Source organism: Terrapene carolina, unplaced genomic scaffold (assembly GCF_002925995.2).
Source record: "Terrapene carolina triunguis isolate 2854851 unplaced genomic scaffold, T_m_triunguis-2.0 Scaffold23, whole genome shotgun sequence".
In the NCBI taxonomy this organism is placed as follows: Eukaryota; Metazoa; Chordata; order Testudines; family Emydidae; genus Terrapene; species Terrapene triunguis.
In genome coordinates, this window is record NW_020664374.1 from 11,709,432 (window position 1) to 11,729,962 (window position 20,531).

General features: G+C 41.5%; 1 protein-coding gene across 3 annotated transcripts in view; it reads left to right on the forward strand.

Annotated features, from left to right (window-relative positions):
- Nucleotides 1–20,531, forward strand: part of LOC113406218 (protein Shroom2-like) — a 188,484-nt gene that overhangs the window by 144,993 nt on the left and 22,960 nt on the right. Inside the window, exon 6 of one of the 3 annotated variants that reach the window (XM_026649543.1) lies at nt 19,812–19,889. The exons of the other annotated variants lie outside the window; for them this stretch is intronic. Coding sequence (XP_026505328.1) covers nt 19,812–19,889 — 78 coding nt within the window. The remainder of the gene's footprint in view (nt 1–19,811; nt 19,890–20,531) is intronic. 3 annotated transcript variants of the gene reach the window in all.

Below are 20,531 nucleotides of genomic sequence, written 5' to 3' on the forward strand. Positions count from 1 at the left end.
TTATTTTGTGAGTAATACGTGATTTGTGTTTAAAATAAATGTGTGTATATTTTGTGCTTATTGCAGATGCTGTGTATATTGTCATGAATGCTGAATTATTTGTGAATCTAAACTCTTGTATTGAATCTTACATGAAAAGTAATGAAGTATTAAAATAACAGATTATACATTCCCCTCCCCCCCCCATAATCTTTAAAGTGAAATTACAGGGCTTGGATGGCTGACTAGTCAGTCAGTTTGCTTGTTTTTTCTTTGTCTGTTTCATGTATTGTGCATTTTCAGCCCAGAATGGAAACAATTTTATGTTGTTTGCATGAAGATGTTTATAATCCACCAAGAAATTTTCAACCACTTTATGGATTTGGCTTCATTTTTTATTTAGGCTATAATGAATTTATATACTTAGTACCATCTCTGGAAAAACTAGAAAGTGTCTGAATTCTAGTATTCAATGCTCTGTTTTATGTTTATGGGAACAGCGAGCAGTGGACCACTTCTAGATATAGTTACAACTGCTCATTCAAGTAGCACTACTGCTATGAATTGTAAACATTCAAACTCCCATTCCCACACACATTGGGTACAATTCCAAGAATTGTCAGAATTCCAAGACCAGTTCTGAACTTCTAGGACTGAAACATATTCAAAATTATACTAGTAGGGTTGCTACCTTTCTAATAGCTGGTAACTGGACCCCAAAGCCCTACCCTCTGCCCCTCCCATCCCCCTCAATGCCCCACCCTTGCTCTGCCTTTCCCCCAAAGCCCTGCCCCATCACTCGCTCCTCTTCCCTCCTCCCCCCGTTACTCGCTGGATCGTCTCAAGGAGCCTGCCTGCAGGTAGGACGCAGCCCCAGCTGAGCAGGGGCTGGCACGGATTAATGACCCGGTGCTTCCCCACAGTAACTGGACTTCTGGTTCGGGTGCCATTTAGGGTTGCTAAGTTCTCTTTTTGACCGGACTTTGCAGTCAAAAACCAACTGTCCAGGTAAAACTTGGACTGGTGGCAACTCTAGATACTACTGACATGCAAAACAAAGATAATGCAATGTGTGCATATGTATTTAAGGATATTGGGTTCCTATATAAAATTACCATTGAAATGACTTACCAAAATTCAGCAAGCAATAGATAATGGTAGTGTGTGTGTTTCATAGCTGTCTGTATACATAATGCAGAGTCTTATTTTTTCAGAACTGGCCTCCCTTTTCTTTGTTTGCAGTCTGCAGTGTTTGCTACACTTTTAACATCCCCTTAGAGGTCACTGTATGTTTTAAAGAGGCGTAGTCCTTGATATTCAAGGAGTGTTGAACCTAAGGAGTCCTGACATAAAAAGGTTGTCTTTTTAAAAATTGGACCTGGAGAGAGACAGAGAGAGTGAAAGTGTGTGTGTGTGTGTAGGAATGTGTTGTTCCCGAATCGTACGCCCACGAGAACGGCAAACTGTTCCCTTGGCAACGAGGCAGGAATGACCTTGTCCTAGCGCCTATGTTTGGAAAACTTATTGGCAACCTGACATCATCTTTGCAGCTGGTGTTCACGTGCTCAAGAGATGGGTTTGTAATCTCATGTGCATGTATACTGCCTGCCTTCTGTTTGCGCAAAAATGTAACCACTAAAAAAAATTGTAAACAAAGTAAAAAAATAATAAAAACCCCCAAAAAAGTTTTCCTAAAAAGCTTTTACAAAAAACTTATAAAGCTCTCTAACTACCAACAAACCTAGTGTTCTATTTCCTTTCCTGTGTCGTCACCACATGTGTGCGCCCGCAGCACAAGTCAGCCTGCATCAAAAGAAAAGCATGCATTTAATAGTTATTCTCTAATTAACACAATTATACCGCCTACCAGTGAGAGGTTCACAGTCCTAGAATTTTATTTAAATTCTGAGAACATTTTGCATGTATCTGCCCCCTCAATTTATTACATTGTCTACAAAAAACTACATATGACAAAAATTGAGGCAGTGTTAGATCAAGGTTAGAGCTTTTTGCTGTTTGTTGCTTTTTGACATTTAAGAGGTGTTAAATATAGTATCAGCACTTCAGGTCTGACCCAGCTCTAATTAAAGTAAATGGACATTGTAGGGATTTGTTCTCTCTTCTGAATTATCTGGTATAAGCCACCATTGAAGAGAGGATACCAAACTAGCTGGTCTATTTGTCTGTTCTGGTATGGCAGTTCATGTGTTCCGAATATACTAAATAAAGAGAAGATTCAGCTATCCACTCTTACTATACTGCCATGCTGTGAGCTATCCCATAGAACAGGGCTGGCCAAACTGTGGCTCTGTTACTGTTAAAGTGCGGCTCGTGGAGCCCCTCTCCCCCCGAAGTCCTCCTCCATTCTCCACCTACCGGACCGGGGAAGGGAGGCAGCTCAGGACCTCTGCCTTGCAACGGGGGGGTTCAGTAGGGGCTTCTGCCCAGTGGGGAGGAGAGGTCTCAGGGCTTCAGCCCTGCGGGGTGCACCTGCCAGGGCTCGGGGCTTCAGCAGGAGCAGGGTTGAAGCCCTGAGCCCCATCAGGTGCCTCCCGTGGGGCTGAAGCCTGAGCTCTGGCCCCCGGCAGGCGTGCCCCAGCTCTCAAACTTCTGAAGATTGTCATATGTGTCTCGGAGGGCCAGTAAGTTCGGCCACCCCGCCATGGAATATTTTGGTCTTTCATTATGTGGTCCTTAGCAACATGTATTGTGGTGTATATCAGCCTGCAGTGTGATGGGGAGGAAGGAAGACACTACTGTGCCAGTAAATTTGAGTTATAAGAAACTCTTAAGCAGTCATCTATCACAGCCATGATCTCAGATGTTGACTGTGAGACAACCAGATCTGTTACAGCCTATCAACCAATTAAACTGCATTATGCAAACTAAGTAAGGATCCAGTGAGTTGTCTGATGTCAAAATCTCCTAATGAAGGGCATTGTGAACTTGAATTGAAACTGAAAGTTTGAGGGCTATAAAAGTCAACAAGAAATTCAGATTTTTTTCCTGTTTCTTTAAGAAACAGAATCTTATAAAAATAAACATGCAGAATAGCTCTCTTATTTAATCTGTCTGCTATTTCTAAGGTACCTGTCACTGATGTATCAGAGTGCTGGGGTAAGGGTATCAAATGGCTAGTGCAAGGATATTTGGTATGTGATTTTTATTAAGAGCATTTTCCTTTTAAAAATATTGTGATAGTCTTTAAATATATAAAACATAACCCAGAGAAACTGTGTGGAAGGATATAATGCACACTTTTGGCCATATTATAGGCAACTCACGCTTCACTCTTGTGATCGCCATGATATCATCAGATCATAGGAGTTTGGGGGGTGAAGGAGGTTTAGAGCGTGTGTGTGTATATCATTTAGTTCTATCTATACACAAGCATCTCTTTAAGTATGTGTATACAGACACTTTTTTCCAGGCTGGAAGGCTTTTAATGAAGATACTTATTATTATATGCCTAATTAATTTACATAGTAGTTTAAATGTGATTGAGAAGGTAAGCCGATTGATTGATATTAATTAGTTTATATCTGAATATTTAAAACTTATCATTGTTGCTGAAATGAGGACATAATTTTCTTGATTGAAATACAAAATGAGACATTAAAAGCCTTTTTAACAAAAACAAAAAACAATTAAGCTTTGAAGACTGTGAGCTTTTCTCCTTGAAGTCAGACGTTTTTGATGATGTAACGTATAATACAAACCAAGCCTTCAGTCATCAAGGTTAAAGTTGACAGAGCTTGTATGAACTTGTCAGTCATATAGAAGCAGGCAAAAACAAGCCAGCTGTTGTGAGGCATGGCTTTGAAAATCCTCTGTATTACAGTAAATTAGACCCAGAGGTTGAGGCAGAATCAGTTCTGTATGTCTTTGAAACAGGCTGGGGTATTTGCAAGGATGCAAAAGCTCATGTATGCAGTGAATAGAGGCAAACGTCTATAAATCCTGGTAAGGTTTCCCTGTATTTAGTATTAAAATGCTAGAATAATAAATGTGTGCATTAACTTCAGTTATCGTCTGTTGGTTCTTAACTGATCTTTGCAGTAGTCATTCATACAGTATTTCTTTTGTTCTCCAAGTCTTTAACCACAAGCTGTGTTTGCCCATCCCTGTCTGCAGTAGCTACAGCTACAAATTACAAGTGAGGCAGTGCATTATATAGAATTCTTTTTCTTTTTCTTTTTTTGTATGTATGTTTGTTCTAGTCCCTGAGGTTTAAGGGGGGAAATTCCAGCTAGATGCTCTGTGTGTGTGTTGTGTGCACGCACGCTTGTGCAAGGGCTGTTTTTAGCAGCTTTTGTTTTTACAATTGGCATAATGCACACTGGAATTAGAAGGCAGTGCCTTTCAAAAATGTTTGTTTTCTGGGCTGAAGTCTGCAGTGCTGTTATCCTCACTACGTGACTTCCAGCCTCTGTGTTCTTCACTGCTGTATTTTGTAAGATAGGTTTTTGTATTTCTGGTTTCTTGGCAAAATTGTTATTGTGAGCACAGGTTCAGATGAAGACCCTTTCCAAATCAGCAGGTATGAGCTTGGAACTTGGAATTGGATGCTGACTATTGGAAGAAAGCGGTGAGTGAACAGCCAGGTCTGAGTGAAAATATGATAATGAAACATGGGTGTGCATGCTAATTGATGAAAGCAGCTATCTGTGAATCCTTTAGAGATGAGCTCCAAGGGGTCACTTCAGTCCTTGTTTGAGAACTTCAGGTGAACTAGTTATAATTAACTAAGTATGTTGCCTTTTTCTGTCTTCTAATCTATTCTGGTACTGAGTGCTGCCTAGCTGCTGATATTTAAAAAATGGGCACATTTCAACTTACTATGCCTTGATTTTTAGTTCTAGAATTTATTTCCAGAAAACTTTTATTAAAAAGGACAGATTCCAAGTGATTTTGTATCCAGCCTTTTTTCCGTGAATGAGATTTCCTTGTTGTTAGTGTTAGGTAATGTTTCTTTTGTTCCTGCAATGGTTGCCATTTATATAACACAATGGGTGTTTTTACATTGTTAGGATTTTCTGCTTGAAATTCAATTCAGTGATTCAGTACAGTACATATTAACTTGCTTACTCCTATGGGAGGTAGTCATTTTGAATCCATGCATGCCGCTGATTGCATATGAAGAAAGATGTGAAATTGAAAAAGCAAGCAAAAGATTGGCCATAAACATTTATTTTATTATTGATTTAATGTGCATAGTGGTAGGAAGGAGGGAGGGACTTTTTTTCCTAATAAAGGAAAGGTGAATAGTGTCTCTCCCACTCCCACGGTATTACTAGAAATGTAATTATAATCAAATTTGATTTTACTTCAGAAATATGCTTTGTGCTGTTTACAGTTGACCATGAGTGACTGGTCTGTATTCTTATCTGCCAACATATGTTCAATTGCTTCTTGCAGAATGAAATTGGATCTGTTGGAAACAAATCTATGCTTTTATTTGTGTGTGCAGAGAGGTGACATTTGTTAAAATAAAAATATATGGGGTCAGAAACAATTTTCATTCACATTGGCATGTAAGTGGGGCACAGATAAGAGATTCTAATGTAGCAGGCTGACTAGAAATAATCATTCCCATAGATCATACCGATAAACAGTCAGAATTATGTAAGGGTTATGAAGCTGGAGTGACATTTTTCTGTTGCATGAAATACAGAATTGCTGTGGGATCCATTTTGATTGACTGCACAGATAACATTATCTGCCTCTTGGCTCTTTAGTAATACACTAGCTAATGGACATTTTGCCTGGCTGTGGAAATCACAAGATGCCTTAGATGGGATATGGGTTATAATGTAACAACAACACGCTGTTGTTATATTTCTGGGAGTATCCTGGTTATTTTGTGTCCCCCTATTCTGTGGCTGTGGCCTATTGAGGACAGAGGGTTTTTTCTCTTCAAAATAATAGTTCTCCTTGTGCTCTTCCTTTTTAACATTTGCCAGTAGCTTAAGTGAGTCTTTAAGACCACTTGTTTCAGTAGCCTGTGCTGGATGTTGCCGTCCATGACTTCAGGACAGCATTACTAAGGCAATAAACAGCTCTGCTGCTTCTGCAGCAATTAAATGTGCTTTGTATCAAGACCTGCCTCCTCAAATAATCATCATGAGGCAGTCATCATCGTGGTGGTTAAATAATTTCATTGTCATGGTTTCTTTGCTGTATATGATTTTGTCTTTCTCACAAATATTTTAACAGTGGTTTTTAGACTCTCAATAGAGTTTAGGATCTGGCACTTTTGGAATATATTCAAAGTTCCCCAACCAAAAACAAATTATAATGCGTAATATGTATCACTTATATATAATAAAGCACTTCAGTAATAAAATATGTATGTGATATATATGTATATTCATACAAAAATTACATTAAAAGAATATTAAGGTTGCAAAGTCAAGCACCGAGAAGTTGGGAAATGCCAGAATAAAGGTTCATTCTCTCTCACACACACACACACACACACACACACACACACACACTATGTGTATGTCTGCAGTATGAGTAGGCTTGGAAGGATTTTATTTTTATTGGCAAATGTCAATAAATGTTAACTTCACCATGTACACACAAACTAACAAAAATATATTTCTATTGATGGAAAATAAAAATTCACAGATAGGTGAAGTAAGAAAAATGCTGCTTGAGAACTACAGTTTGATTTAGGAATGTTTACTTAGTCTAGTTTGCAATGGGATGTTGGCAATTTGTGTTTTAAGGGTTACAAAGTTTTAACTTTTTGAATCTCAACATCTACTCTCATTAAATAATTATCTAACTCCCCCGTAATTTCCTGCAACCATGAAAATTTAAATTGATAAAAACTGAAAAAAAGTTTAAAAATAAACATTGATATGGTCTGTCAAAAGTATATAAAAATTGAATTCTGACAAACCTAATTATGATATGGTCTTGAATTATCTAGTTGAATACTATAGTTTTCCCCTCAGGATCCCTGTCTTGTTTTATGCACAGGAGGGATGTGTTCTGGGGATGAATCAGGGTTGTGTAGTAAAGAAGACTATTGTTTGTAGAGCCCTACCTCATTTGTTTCAGACATTAGAAAGTGTGTGTGTGAGGATTGTAGGAGGATTGAGACTTTGGCAGTTGAGCGCCACCTTGGAGAATTGGATTCAATCCCGGTCTCTCCCACAGAGTTCCTGTGTGATGCTGGGCAAGTCACTTAATCCCATCTTTTCAAAGGTGGTTGTGTCTTCTTCATTTTCTGAGTACTCAACTTGACACCCAGGGGGTCTAATTTGCAGAAGTGCAGAGCACCCACTGAAGTCCTGCTTTGAGTAGGGGGTTGGACTAGATGACCTCCTGAGGTCCCTTCCAACCTTGATATTCTATGATTCTAAATCCATGGGAGCTGTACTGAATAAATAGGGATATAAAATGCTACGTTTTCAGAAAAATCAGGCCATAAGCATCTTGGGTTGGGCACCTAAAATTAGTGTATTCTTGGCATGTTGATGTATCTGTGCCTTAGTTTGCCATCTGTAAAATTAGGAATAATAATTGCACTTTACCTCACAAGGATGTTGTGAAGATAAATAAATAGTTAATGTCTCTGAAGCACTCGGATGCTGGGTCCTTTGGAAAAAGTAGTAAGTCCTGCTCTGCCCTTGATCCCTGAGATAGAGCATGCTCAGTGCAGACAGACTCTTTAGAGAATTTAGCTGCCACATACTAACAAGTCTCTGCTGAACATGTGTGAACAGAGGCTAATAACTCTGCCAAACTTGGGCGAATTTTCATAGGGTCAGTAAAAAGCACAGCCCTGACACCAGGGCAACATCCCTGCCAAATTTCATGTTCCTCTAAAGTGTGGAGGCCCTACAGTTTCTCAGACACACAGCTGTAAGACATCTTTAACGTAGGCACAACATACCTTTCCCTAATTTCATTCTTGGAACAGCTGAACCCTTTTTGCTGAAACATTAATTAAAAAAAAAAAAAGCCATCTTGAGGCAGGCACCCAACATAGAATAGTCTGACTTTAAAATCTATGGATCCTCCTCCCTTATCTCCCGGTCTCCCTTATCCTTGGCTCTCAGTCCCAGTGTCTCCCCCCATCCCAACTCGTGATCTCAGTTTCACTTCCTCCCCACAGCAGTATCCAGTCTGCCGTCATGTGTTTCCCCTCGCTCCCTCTAAGCCACACATGCACACAGTTCTAAATTCTGTTCCCTGTGTGTTTGAATTGTGTGGCTTACTCCTCCCCACTTTCTGGGCACTTGCAGGGATCTCATTAAGAGCACAGGAGAGACAGCCTCCCTGTTCTCAGTTTCAGTGCCTGGTCTGGCATGGCCCACAGCACTCCAGAGTTACAATTGGTGGTGTAGCATGCTCAGTACAGACAGAATCTTAGAAGAATTTATGTGCCAAACTCCAGCAAGCTCAGTAGGTATGAACTGCAGGTTTTTTTTCAAAGGCTTATGATTTAGGTGGATTTTCACAGGGACAGCAAAAGGCACATTCCTGACACACAGCATCTGTCCTGCCCGACAAATTTCAAGTCCCTTCCCCAAAGCATGGGGGATATTAGAGCTTCTCAAATTAAGACTTGCCAGAATTTTTATAACATGAGCAAAACAGTGTATTTTTCATTGGCCTCCATGTGAGAAACGGCAGAACTATTTTGGCAGAAGTTTTCCAAAAAAATTTCAACGTGAGGCAGACACCCAGCATGGAAAATTTCAACCAAAATGGTTAAAGTTTGCCAAAGTTACAAAGAATTGAAAACACAGTGTTATAATGGAAAGTGTCAGGCAATTCTACCAGCTCTGTCTGTAATATCTGTGTGTATATACAGGAAGCAGCTGCCAGTCCTTTTGGCCCCTAGGTGCAGGGAGGCTCCGTCCGTGTGCTGCCCTCGCATCTGCAGGCACCGCCCCCGCAGCTCCAATTGGTCGCAGTTCCTGGCCAATTGGTCGCAGTTCCTGGCCAATTAGAGCTGCAGAGCCGGTACTCCGCGTGTTGCCCCTACCCCTGAGTGGCAGCTGTTTCTGGGAGCCGTGCGGAGCCAAGGCAGGCAGAGAAACTGTCTTAGCTCCTGCCCCCCACACTGCCGCTGACCGGACTTTTAACAGCCCTGGTCAGCAGCGCCAACCGGCACCGCCAGGGCCCCTTTTTGACGGGGCGTTCCAGTCGAAAACCAGTTGCCTGGCAACCCTACCCAGCGCTGAGAGCCCGGGCTGTCAGCTCCACACGGAGCTCCCAACTGGGAGCATGACTGTCCAACGCAGAGAGCCTGGGCTCTCAGTGCTGGGTAGTGGGGCTCCCAGCTCGAGCTGTCATCCTCTCTCCTCCTCCCCAGTGCCCCACTTAAACTGGTGCAAACACCTTTGATGAGGATCTGAACCATTGGCAGAAGGAGGGTAGTGTGGACATGAAAAACGGCACTAATTACTGCAGTGGCTATACAGCGACCTAACATAGGTCGACTTAATTGTGTAGCGTAGACAAGGCCTGATTGTGTGAGATTTCACAGTTCATTTGGGACGTGATTGAACGGGTTGATGGAAAGACTCTCATTGACTTCAACAGGAGTTCAGTCATGTCTTTGGCCCTCTGTTAAATGGTGAGAGTTATGCAATCTTCCCATTACAATCCCCTATTTTCAGGAATGACAGCTCTGCTATAAAATTTTGCCTCCTGGAGAAAACTGATCTCCTTCTCTTGGTGTTTATTTGTTGGATTTTGGTGACACAATAATCAAACACATTTATTTGAGTATTTTTATTGTCTTACAATAAAATAGTTCTGTCTTGCTCCTCTGTAGTGGGTGTATTTTGAAAGCAATATGCTTATGCAGGGACAGAGGGGATGCCCTTTGTTGCCTTAGGAACCCTTCTGGCTATGGTGTACAGTTATCGATTGGGGAGGATAGAGGGTGCAGTGCAGAGTGGCTGGCACAGGGATGGAAAAGTGGGACACGAGAACTGCTGCAGAGATGTGGAAGGCTCTCTATTGGGGAAGGGGTTGGTATGTGAATACAGTTGATCATTTGTATTTGAGTAACTTAAAAACAGGCTTCAAGAGCAGTTGTAGTCTGAAAGTGACTGCAAAGCCAGTCTGCTGGAATTCTGTATTGATTTTATCTCGGTGATTTCTTCAACACATGTTCAGTTTATAAGTAACAACATGGTCTTTTTCATTGCCTGTCCTGCAGCCACTTCTTTCAGTTACACACGGGCAACCTCATTGGACAATATTCTGGTCTCAGTTAGGCAGATCACCCCCACTGATCCCAACAGCCAGGGAAGTCTCACTGGCATAACTGAGAGACACATTTAACGCACAGTGTGGAATAGAGAGTAGGAGGATTTGGCCCTTCGGGTAGCCCTGCTCTTAGTACTTAATTTACAATTCTCTAAGTTAGGCAGCTGGTCCACTGCTTATTACATTAACCGTAACTGTCTGACCGTTAGTTTGTCTTAATCTTATATTGCAAGCCCTTTGGGTCAGAGGCTATCTCTTTCATTGTGTGTACAGTGCCTAGACAGTGAGGCCCTGATCTTTGATTGGGGGTCTCTGGGCACTACTGCAATACAAGCAAAAGTGACAGAATAACTGACTCTCCCATAGCTGTTTTGGCTCTGCAAAGAGCAAATATGACTCTGAATATGTACAGGATGCAGCAGTGATGACTTGACAACTGCTACTTTACATTCATTTGCCTGACACCTCTCAAACTGAAGGTGTGGTTAATATAGGTAATGGTTAGCCCGTATTATGATCCAGTTCCACTTTTAATAGCTGATCTTTTGAGATTTTAAAAGGCAGCTACACCACATCCAATGCGGTGTTGTTTTGTTTTGATCATTATTATTATTTCATAAGAGTGCTGAGCAGGGGGTACCACTTTTAGGCACCAAAGAAGATTTTAGAAGCTCTGGAACCCTGGGGAAGGAAGCAGTTAAAAAATACACAGAAGTGGTTTACATAATAACTGTAATAGTTCCAAATGTGTATTAAAGTCTTTGGATTAATACCCAGAGAAATGTGTAGTTAGATAATAGCACTTGGGCAACTAACTCTGCTGCTCTATGGGGCTGTCACTTTCAGGATTCACTGGTGTTTTATGTTCTGGAAAAAGCTATTTGGACACCATTACTGGTGGGAGTGAGGCACTGAGCTAGGAAGGGGATTAAGGATAAGTGGAGGGAATACCATAGAAGAACATTTTAAAAACATGGTTAGCATGAAGAATAACTAAGTTAGATTTTATAGCTCGGTCTTCCACTCCATTTTGGGGTGTCTGCCCAGGGGCTGGAGGTGTAATTTCCAGCTCAGGTAGACGTACCCTTGCCAGTAGCTCTTGATCAAGCTACCATGCTAAAGATAGCCATGTAGCGGTGGTTGGATGGGCTAGTCTCCCTGAGTACAATCCTGTCTGAAACCCTAACTATGTACCCATCGGGGCTAGTCCCTCCCGCTGCCCGTGCAGTCACAGTTACACTCTGTTGTTAGTGCACTCGCTGGAGCTCGACTCAAGATGGAAATCACAGCTCCAGTTCCAGCGTAGGCAGACTCTTTGATTAGTGAGGCGTTGGCTAAGTTATTCTGCACCCAGTTCAGCAATGTACATAACTAACCTTAGACACATGAGCAGTCCAAATGAACTCAAGGGGATTACTCCCATGCTTGGAAGGCACTTGATTAAATACTTTGCTGAATCAGGGTCCTGATGAGTAGCTGCATAATGGATCTTTGACTAAAACGTGCAAGTCCTGATATTCTGGCATGGAATGAAATACAGTACATCAGTTATTTTGAGAATGAATATAGCTGCTGCTGTTAATATTTTGAGCTCAGGGTATTTAATGATGTATGGAATAATTATAAAACAAAACAGCAGGTGTAGGAGAATCCAGTGGCTGAACTGGTAAAAGCAAACCCCCTAATTTCACTTCAGTTCACCTGTTAAAATTTACCGAGAGGGGGATGTGGGGAAAGAAGATATTTATGATGGAAAGCACTGTGCCATCTGTATTTTTAGCAATTTCTTGTCAAATCTCAATTTCTTTCTGACTCTCTTCAGATTACTCCACTGACTACTGTTCTATAGAATCAGATGTCATATTTAACTGCTACAGAATATGCTAGTTGCCTGTTAATGTTTAGCAGAAAATCACCTGCCAGCTCTGGCAGAACAAAACGAAAGAATGTGGGGAATGATCCAGCAGTGAAGAGGTTAGCATAGCTGCAGAATGAGTCTGCTGCATCCTCTGATCCTTTCTCTGCAAAACACTGCTACTCAGTCAAGTCTGATGGGCACACTTACGGTTATTACTGTAAGCCTCTGCTACAATCCTGATCTTGGGATCTGTCCTTTTTTAAGGCATGAATCAAATTGTGTGCTGTAAGGAGGTTTGTTGAGGGCAGGGGTGGAGGGACTGATTATCAGCATAGATGTTCTTGTACCTTGTGACACATGAGGCAATCCAGTGTTTCCACCGCTGCCTGTCTAATGTTGTATTTCTTGCTCCATCACAGTCTGTTCCCATGACAGCAGCATCTTTCTTGGTAGTTTTATTGTCATCTGTTGTCCTCCTCTTTTCCATCTTCCACCAGGTAGCATCCAGTCAAGGGCTCAGGCATGGTGAGAGCAGTGATCTCCATAATGTTAGAGTAATCCTCTACTCCAAGAGCCAGTAGCTAAGTCGATGGAAGAATCCTTCCATTGACATAGCCATGCCTACACTGAGGGTTAGATCAGCTTTACTGCATAAAGTCCTGAGCAATGTAGCTAGGTCAGCCTAAGTTTTCTGTGTGGACCAAGCCTAAAACTGTCTAGATTAGGGCCTTGCCTACCTGGGGAAGATTTTTGTTCAGTATAACCTAAAGTAGGAATTTAAATTGTTGTAATTATACCAGTATAACTCCCCATCTGTGGATACTCTTATTTGGATATCAGAGTGCCTTTTTTCAGTTTATCTTATGTTGCTTAAGAAGGAGGTTTAAACTAAACCAAGGAAAGCCACTCTGATACTGGAATGAGATTGTCTACACTGGGATGAGTTAAATCCTATATAATTATGCCTGTATAACCGCTAAAACATCCCTATATAGACAAGCCTAGGATAAAAGAGGTATTTTTAAAATGTTAGCTAACACATTGTAACTAAAGCCATATCTAAACTAGGGTTTACAGGTGCGGTGTTACATCAAGTTATCTAGCTTGATCTAATAAACGCCTCTACAAATCAAGTCAAGACAAAGAAATTGTAGTTTACAACATGCTAATTGGATTACTTTCACTGACTGAGCTAGCTAACTCAACTGAACATCTCACTTGTCAGCCCTATCCTAGATAAGGTCTAAATGTAAAACAAGAGAAAGTAGGTAGATACTGAAGGAAAGTAAAGGGGAATGGGTTTTGTCATATACCTCAGAGATGCTACATGGGCCATCCCATGCACTACAAAATGATCCATTCTGGTGATTGCTCATGGACTTCTGTAGGACACTTCTAAAAAAATGATTTAAGCCCAACCACGCATTTTACACACCTGTGAACAGTGATAAATTAGACCACTGCTATCTGCTCTGAGTGCACACAGGTCTCCTGTTTCTGTTTGTTGCTCTGATCAGGAATGTATATTTTTACACCATTGGAATTAATCAACTTTTAAATTGCAATTAAAATGTGCAACATGTGCCCAGAGTTCAACTCGTACCATTCTCAAGACACATCTCCAGTGTGGCAAATTTTGCATGGTACTCAGGCACTGTATGGCAAATGTTTAAAAATCAAATCAGTGTTGAACCAAAAGCCTAATTGAACCGAGGGTCGTGGTGGATTTATCTCTATCGCTGATAAATTTTAAATCAAGCTTGGATGTTTTTCCAAAAGCTGTGCTCTAGGAATTCTTTTGGGGAAGTTCTATGGCCTGTGTTATACAGGAGGTCAGACTAGATGATCATAATGGTTCCTTCTGGCCTTGGAATTTATGAATCTGTGAACAAAATACTTGCTCAGGCTTCGAGGGACAATCAAGAAAAGCAAGATCCAGAGATTCTGCCAGTGACCATTGAAAGCAGAGTCCCTAGCACTGAGTGCTGACATGACTCCACAGATGTCATCTGTTAAGATGGGATATGGAAAAGTTGTCTTAAATAACAGAGTCCAATGTCATGTAAAGATTTAGACATGGCCAGTTATACGTGGAGGGGATTGCTTCCAGAGGAGTCCACTTCCTTCCTTTCTAGGCCAGGAGGTTATTGCTGCAATATTTTATTTGGTTTATTTTCTTTCAATTTAGAATAAGTAGAAAGCACCCATGCCAGGCTATGAGTGCCCTGCCAGTTCTTTAGAATTACAAAGCACAAATTCAGTACCATCGGCTCATCCCTCCTACCAAGCTGCAGCACTTACAAACACCAGCACCCTCATACTTCAATCTGTATGTCTATCCCCCCTAATTTTTTTTGCAAAAGCCAGATAAAACAAATGGGCCCTGCAAAGCCAGCACATCTTTCCATAGGTTGCAATGCATTGCAGAGCCCCAGAACGTTTATGGAGAACATGCTGCAAACAATTACTGTTAAATCAAGGGATATCCAGAATCAGGAACTCTCCTTCACAACTGTGGCAGTGTATGCTGGGGAAAGAAGTAGTCTCTCAGGTATAAAGATGATCTGGTATATGAAGCTTTTGATGATGGTGATTGGTGATGGATAAATAAGGTGACCATGGATCATTGGCCTAAATGGAGGCAAATTTATGGATGTTACTTGTATGTATAAAATTTATTTAAGCCGGTAATATTAGAACTGTGTCAGTTCTTTTCTCTTTGAAAATTTACGTAGCTGAAATGTTTGGGATTTTATTTTTGCCAAAGCCATCAAAATGTACAATGATTAAATGGATTTTGTTCTGCACTAAGCAGTAAATCAGCAATGCCTTTACAGTCATATTGTCAAAGGCTTAAAAATCTCTCTCATTGTGCCACATGGTAGCTGGAATATTTATTTGAACCTCATTTTATGATAAGGTTGTTTTCTATTTACAAAAGGTGAATTTTCCAGTGGTGTTTATAGTTTCTTTTGCAAGTTTCTGTGGACTTTATCTCTGCAGCGCCATATTTTGTGTGTTTCTTTCTACAGAGCAATTAAAATTTTAAATCAGCCTCTTTTTAGTGGACTTCTTGGTACTTACACTAATGTAACACTTTGCAGGTTCTTGCCACAGGGTTCTTCTGGTGCTTGAAGCTTTCTTTCTTTTCCTCCTTTCTGAACAGTAAGATCAAATCTCTTCAGGGTAAAGTGATTAGCATGTTTTGCATGAGAACCCACCCACCCTGAATGTAAATGATCTCCCATGCTGAATGCAGCTACCTTCTCCCCATAACCATCCTGTGTGCCACTGTAAAATGTGTGTTTACTTTCATAGAAACTGTATGAAGGCACATATGCAGTCCCATTAAACTTTACCCCACCAATTGGAAACACCGCATTCCTTAAGTCATCTACACTGTAACATTTTAAATACTTTTTATTTCATTTTATTTTGGAGGATGACAGTACTATTTATCAAAGCATTCATTGTGGTACAAGCCAAAGGATTGTTAAGAACATCTCATCAGAAATTCTAAAACACAAATGATTTTTGGATGTGTAAACATGTCAACTTAATAGTGCGCTGTGTCCTGTTCACTTTCACCTGCAAAAACAGTTCCGATTTGCATGTCAAGTTTAATATAAACTTTGCAGACTGGCTGCAGCAGTGCATGCAATTCACATCTTTGGACCCTCTGATGTTGTGATCTTGACTTTCTGTGTACCCCACCATTGCCATTATGTAGTATGTTATGACCTATGTTAATAAAAAGAAATCAGAGAGCTTAAAGGACTTTCTGGCATCACGAGTGAGCATAAAAAAAATCAAGCTGTACATCAGTTACCTAGATGAGGAACAATGGTTGTTACTTTTGTCAGACATCGGTATTCAGTACCTAGGGCCTAATCCTGCAGCCCTTACTCTTGTGAGTATTTCCATAAAAGTCAGTGGGACTATTTAAAAGCCTAGCCCCACTCACATTGAACTCAACAGGGAAACTCTGATTCTCTAAGTCAGCGTTGCGAGATCCGACCAGATGTGAGTAAGGATTATTGGATCCGGCCCTTAAATCCGAGGGCGTGATTCTCATTTACACCAAGGCCACGCCACTCTAGTAGTGAAAAGGGTCCTTCAAGTAGAGTAAATATATAAATTTGTTTTTTAAATATAATTCACTCCCACTTCATGGCACCTCAGAATTAACGTGTTCTGTTCATTCCCTCTGAAGCACCTGGCACTGGCCACTGTCGGAGACAGGATACTGGACTAGATGAACCATTGGTCTGAACCAGTATGGCTGTTCTTACGTTCTCTAACCTGCCTAGAATGGCATGAAGTGGCCTTAGGGTGAATGAGAATCACGTCCTGAATCTTTTGGTGTTTTATCAGTTTTAAGCATCTTCTAGTAAAATGGGATGTTTACATTTTAAATAGTTAAAGAAACCAAGATAGAGAGAGATTTCTCATTTGATTGTAAGAGAGTTACCATTGTACTGATAAGCTAAAATGTCTCCTTCACAACTGTTATGGACTGTTGCCATGTAAATATCAATTTAAAGTGTAGAAATTCAAAATCATTTTAAAAGAAGGCACTTTACCTACCTTTACAAACTATTTTCCGAAGTAATTTTGTGCTTTATGCATTACAGACCCATAATATTGGCAAAAAACTTCTAAAATGTCATTTTTGAGTAATGAGTGTGAAAATGGCATCCATGCCTGCTCACCTTTTCTTTGTGCAATATTTAGGTTTAAAACATTACCTTAATTCTTAATTGCACAAAAATGGATTTTGTTTATCAAGTTTGAGCCCAGAATAGTGTTTACATATGACTGAAAAGCTGGGGTTATAGTGGAAGTGCTCTCAAAACCTTAAGAATAGTTGAGTGGACAGCACCAAAACAACATTCAGCTGCACAAGGAACTACTCATTTTACTGTTTTGTATTTGCAAAGAATCTTCATGAACTATACTTGTTTTATGGGTGTTTTTTCCCCGATTAGAATCCTTTTATTTGTGTGATTAAAAACTTCACGAGACACTGTCAAGGGTGGTACAGTAGGCCTAAAAATTGGTTTACTTTGGCAGTGCTGGTTGGCACAACCTTTGGAGTAATCTGAACCATTTGGGAAGGACTTACTTTCAAGGTCCTTTTTGATGTGCCTTTCATATTGAAAGGCAAGACCTTTCAGATAAGACATTTGTACAAGTAGGTCAACACACCAACTGTGACAGTGCCCATTTCAGTGATAAAACTTCATGAGCCAGATTCTCAGGCCTGGTCTACACTGGGCGGTGCGGGGGTGGGGATCGATCTAAGATGCGCAACTTCAGCTACGAGAATAGCGTAGCTGAAGTTGACGTATCTTAGATCGACTTAGAATCACTTACTTCGTGTCCTCACGGCGCGGGATCGATGGCCGCCGCTCCCCCATCGACTTTGCTTCTGCCTCTCGCCGAGCTGGAGTTCAGCAGTCGACGGGAGAGCTATCGGGGATCGATTTATTGCGTCTACACTACACACGATAAATCGATCCCCGATAGATCGATCGCTACCCGCCGATCCGGGCTCTGTTCAGCTAGTCTAAATGAGACAGACCCTTGATAGAGAATTGTACACATTTTAGGGATCAGTGCACCTTTCCAAGCATTTGCAGTGACTCTTACACAGCATTGTGAAAACAGTAGGGTTTATTAGTCATCTGGAACACAGCAGAAGTTCTTAAATTGGCATAGAGCAAAGTGGGCAAACTACAGCCCACGGGCCAGATCCGGCCCCTCAAGGTTTTGGATCCGGCCTGCGGGATTGCCCCCCATGGCGCCGTGGGCCCCACGCCGCTCTCAGAAGCGGCCGGCACCACATCCCTTCAGCCTCCGGGCCGGGGGGCAGAGGGCTCTGGGCATTGCCCTTGCCTCCAGGCACCAGCCCCCGCAGCTCCCATTGGCTGGGAATGGGGAACGCACGCGGAGCCCTCCGTCCCCCTTCTCCAGGGGGTGCAGCGCTTCCTGGAGCGGCGCGGGGCCGGGGACACGGCAGGCGTGCAGGGAGCCTGCCCTAGCCCTGGTGTGTACTGCTGCCATCCCGAAACCGCTTTAGGTAAGCGGCGCTGGGCCGGAGCCCGAACCTCTCCTGCACCCCACCCCCCAACTCCCTGCCCTAAGCTCCTGCCTGCACCTCGCACCCTGCCTGCACCCCAACCCCCTGCCCTGAGCCCCTTCCTGCACTCCACACCCCTCCTGCACCCCAACCCCCTTCCCTGAGCTCCCTCATACACCCCGCACCCCTCCTCGGCTCCAATCCCTTGCCCTGAGCCCCTTCCTGCACACCACACCCCCTCCCACACCCTGCACTCTCTCCCGCACCCCAACTCCCTGCCCCGGCCTTGCATACAATTTCCCCACCCAGATGTGGCCCTCGGCCCAAAAAGTTTGCCCACCCCGGCATAGAGGAATGAAGATTAAAGCATAGTCCATTCTGGTTAGCTCAGAGCCCAACCGTAATCCATCAGACTTCCAGGTGTGCTTGCCTTCTTCCTGCAGTCCACTTTTAACCCTCCTCTGGACCTTTGTTCTCCCACTGGGGAAATGCTGCTTGGCTTCCTGCAGAGAGGGGGAGCAATCTATGGTCGTTGTTTGCTAGGTGTCAATGACAGGGCAATGGGATCTGCCATTGTATTCTGAGGAACTCCACTGATATGGGACTTAAGACCCAGACAGCTAGGCACCATTGATACCTGTGTCTTAGCCTGCCAGAGACCCCTAGGTAATAATGTAGCATATAGGGAAACTGTGGCCCACATAGGTTTCATACAAATATTACAAAATAATCCCACTTTTCCACACTTGGTGTGACCTTTTTGCTTGAAATCAGGCCTTTTGTTTGTTTCAGACACTGTCTGGTTTATCAGCCTTAGAAGGAAAGAAACATGAGGTTTTAGGGCATCTTAGTAAAATACAGAAACAAAATTATAGTACTACACTTATCAGCATGGCAAACCTTAGGTAACTGAGTCATTGTTTTACCTCCCACCATGACCTGCTTGGGAAAACACATCTTCAGCTGTTGAGAAAATTTGCAATGGCACCCACGCAACTTGAATTTTTCTACTTTGTCTCCAGACAGCACACTGAGGAACTAGTGATAACTTGATTCAGTTATCAAGTTTTCATGTTGTGACACAACGTAATTTCAATGTAATTTCCAATATGATGTACTTGATGCAAGGGACTAAGCTCCAGGTGCCATATGGAAAAATGGAGGTTTGGTACCCTACTCAAAAAAAAAATTAATAATGGATGATCTTTATATTACCTGTACTAGGTTTTTCAACCCTCTGTTTTAAAGTATGGTATTTTGACAGAAAGGGGGTGAAAAACTCTGACATTTTGAAGTTAAAATAGAAATAAGCATATTTTGATCTGCCTTTTAAAAATGAAATCAAATATGAGTACGCACTATTTTTTAATGCCTGTGGAAATAACACCTGCAATCAGTAAAGGAAGGTTTCCAGTGTAGAATCATGCTGAAATCAATAGATTGATAAAGTCGCAATGTAACCCTTGATGTCAGATTTCATTTTGTTGTGTTTCATTGGTCAAGCATTCCAGTTTAGTTTGTTTATTTTTTTAAAGAAAACTTGTAGTCCCTCTTACACTTGCCCAGTCTCATTTCCAAATACAGATAACAAAACCTCCAGTGGCGCAAATGAAATAATATACTCTGAAATCTTTTACTTTTCTGTTACAGCTTCTTTTCTCAGCTCACAGTATCTCTCCAGCCTCCCCTAAGCAGAGAACAAACCTGCCTTCTTTCTAGGTCTCCGAGGTACTTTAACTTACTTTCTTTTCTGATGTGTCTTTCTCTGGTGAGGACAACTCAACTATACTTCTTGTGCTTGGCACCAGCCTTGAGTTGCTTCAACCTGGTGACTACAAAGCAAAGAGAAATATAGACCTGGAGTAAAACAAAAATATCTGTATAAGATGAGACAGGACTTGTTAGCCACAGCAATACTTCATGCTGTAAGGACAAAGACTCTATCTGATTTATTTGTTAAGCCTAATATAGACCTCGATCCAAAATATTGTGCTTTTATTTTCTGTTTCTAAAAGATGTCTCTTCCTTCACCCTATCAGTACCACTGCATTTGATGCTTTTGTCAGTATGTATTAATTTTGCATCAGTAATTTATATCTGCAAATTTAAACCCCAAGATTATGTTAATTTTGCCATATGAATGAGGGCTGTGAATTATGATGTCTAGTATACTATTTTAAAATAATAGAGAGCGGACTTGTTTGGCAATCTGCATTTAGTTAGACACTGCATTCATTACTTACTTGGAAATTGAAAGAAATGTTAATTGAGTGTTGAAGGTCATACAAGGAAGCCATTCTTTTAATTTACACAAAAGTTAGAAGAAAATACTCTTGCATGTTCAGATATACCATGTGCATTGTAGTGCCT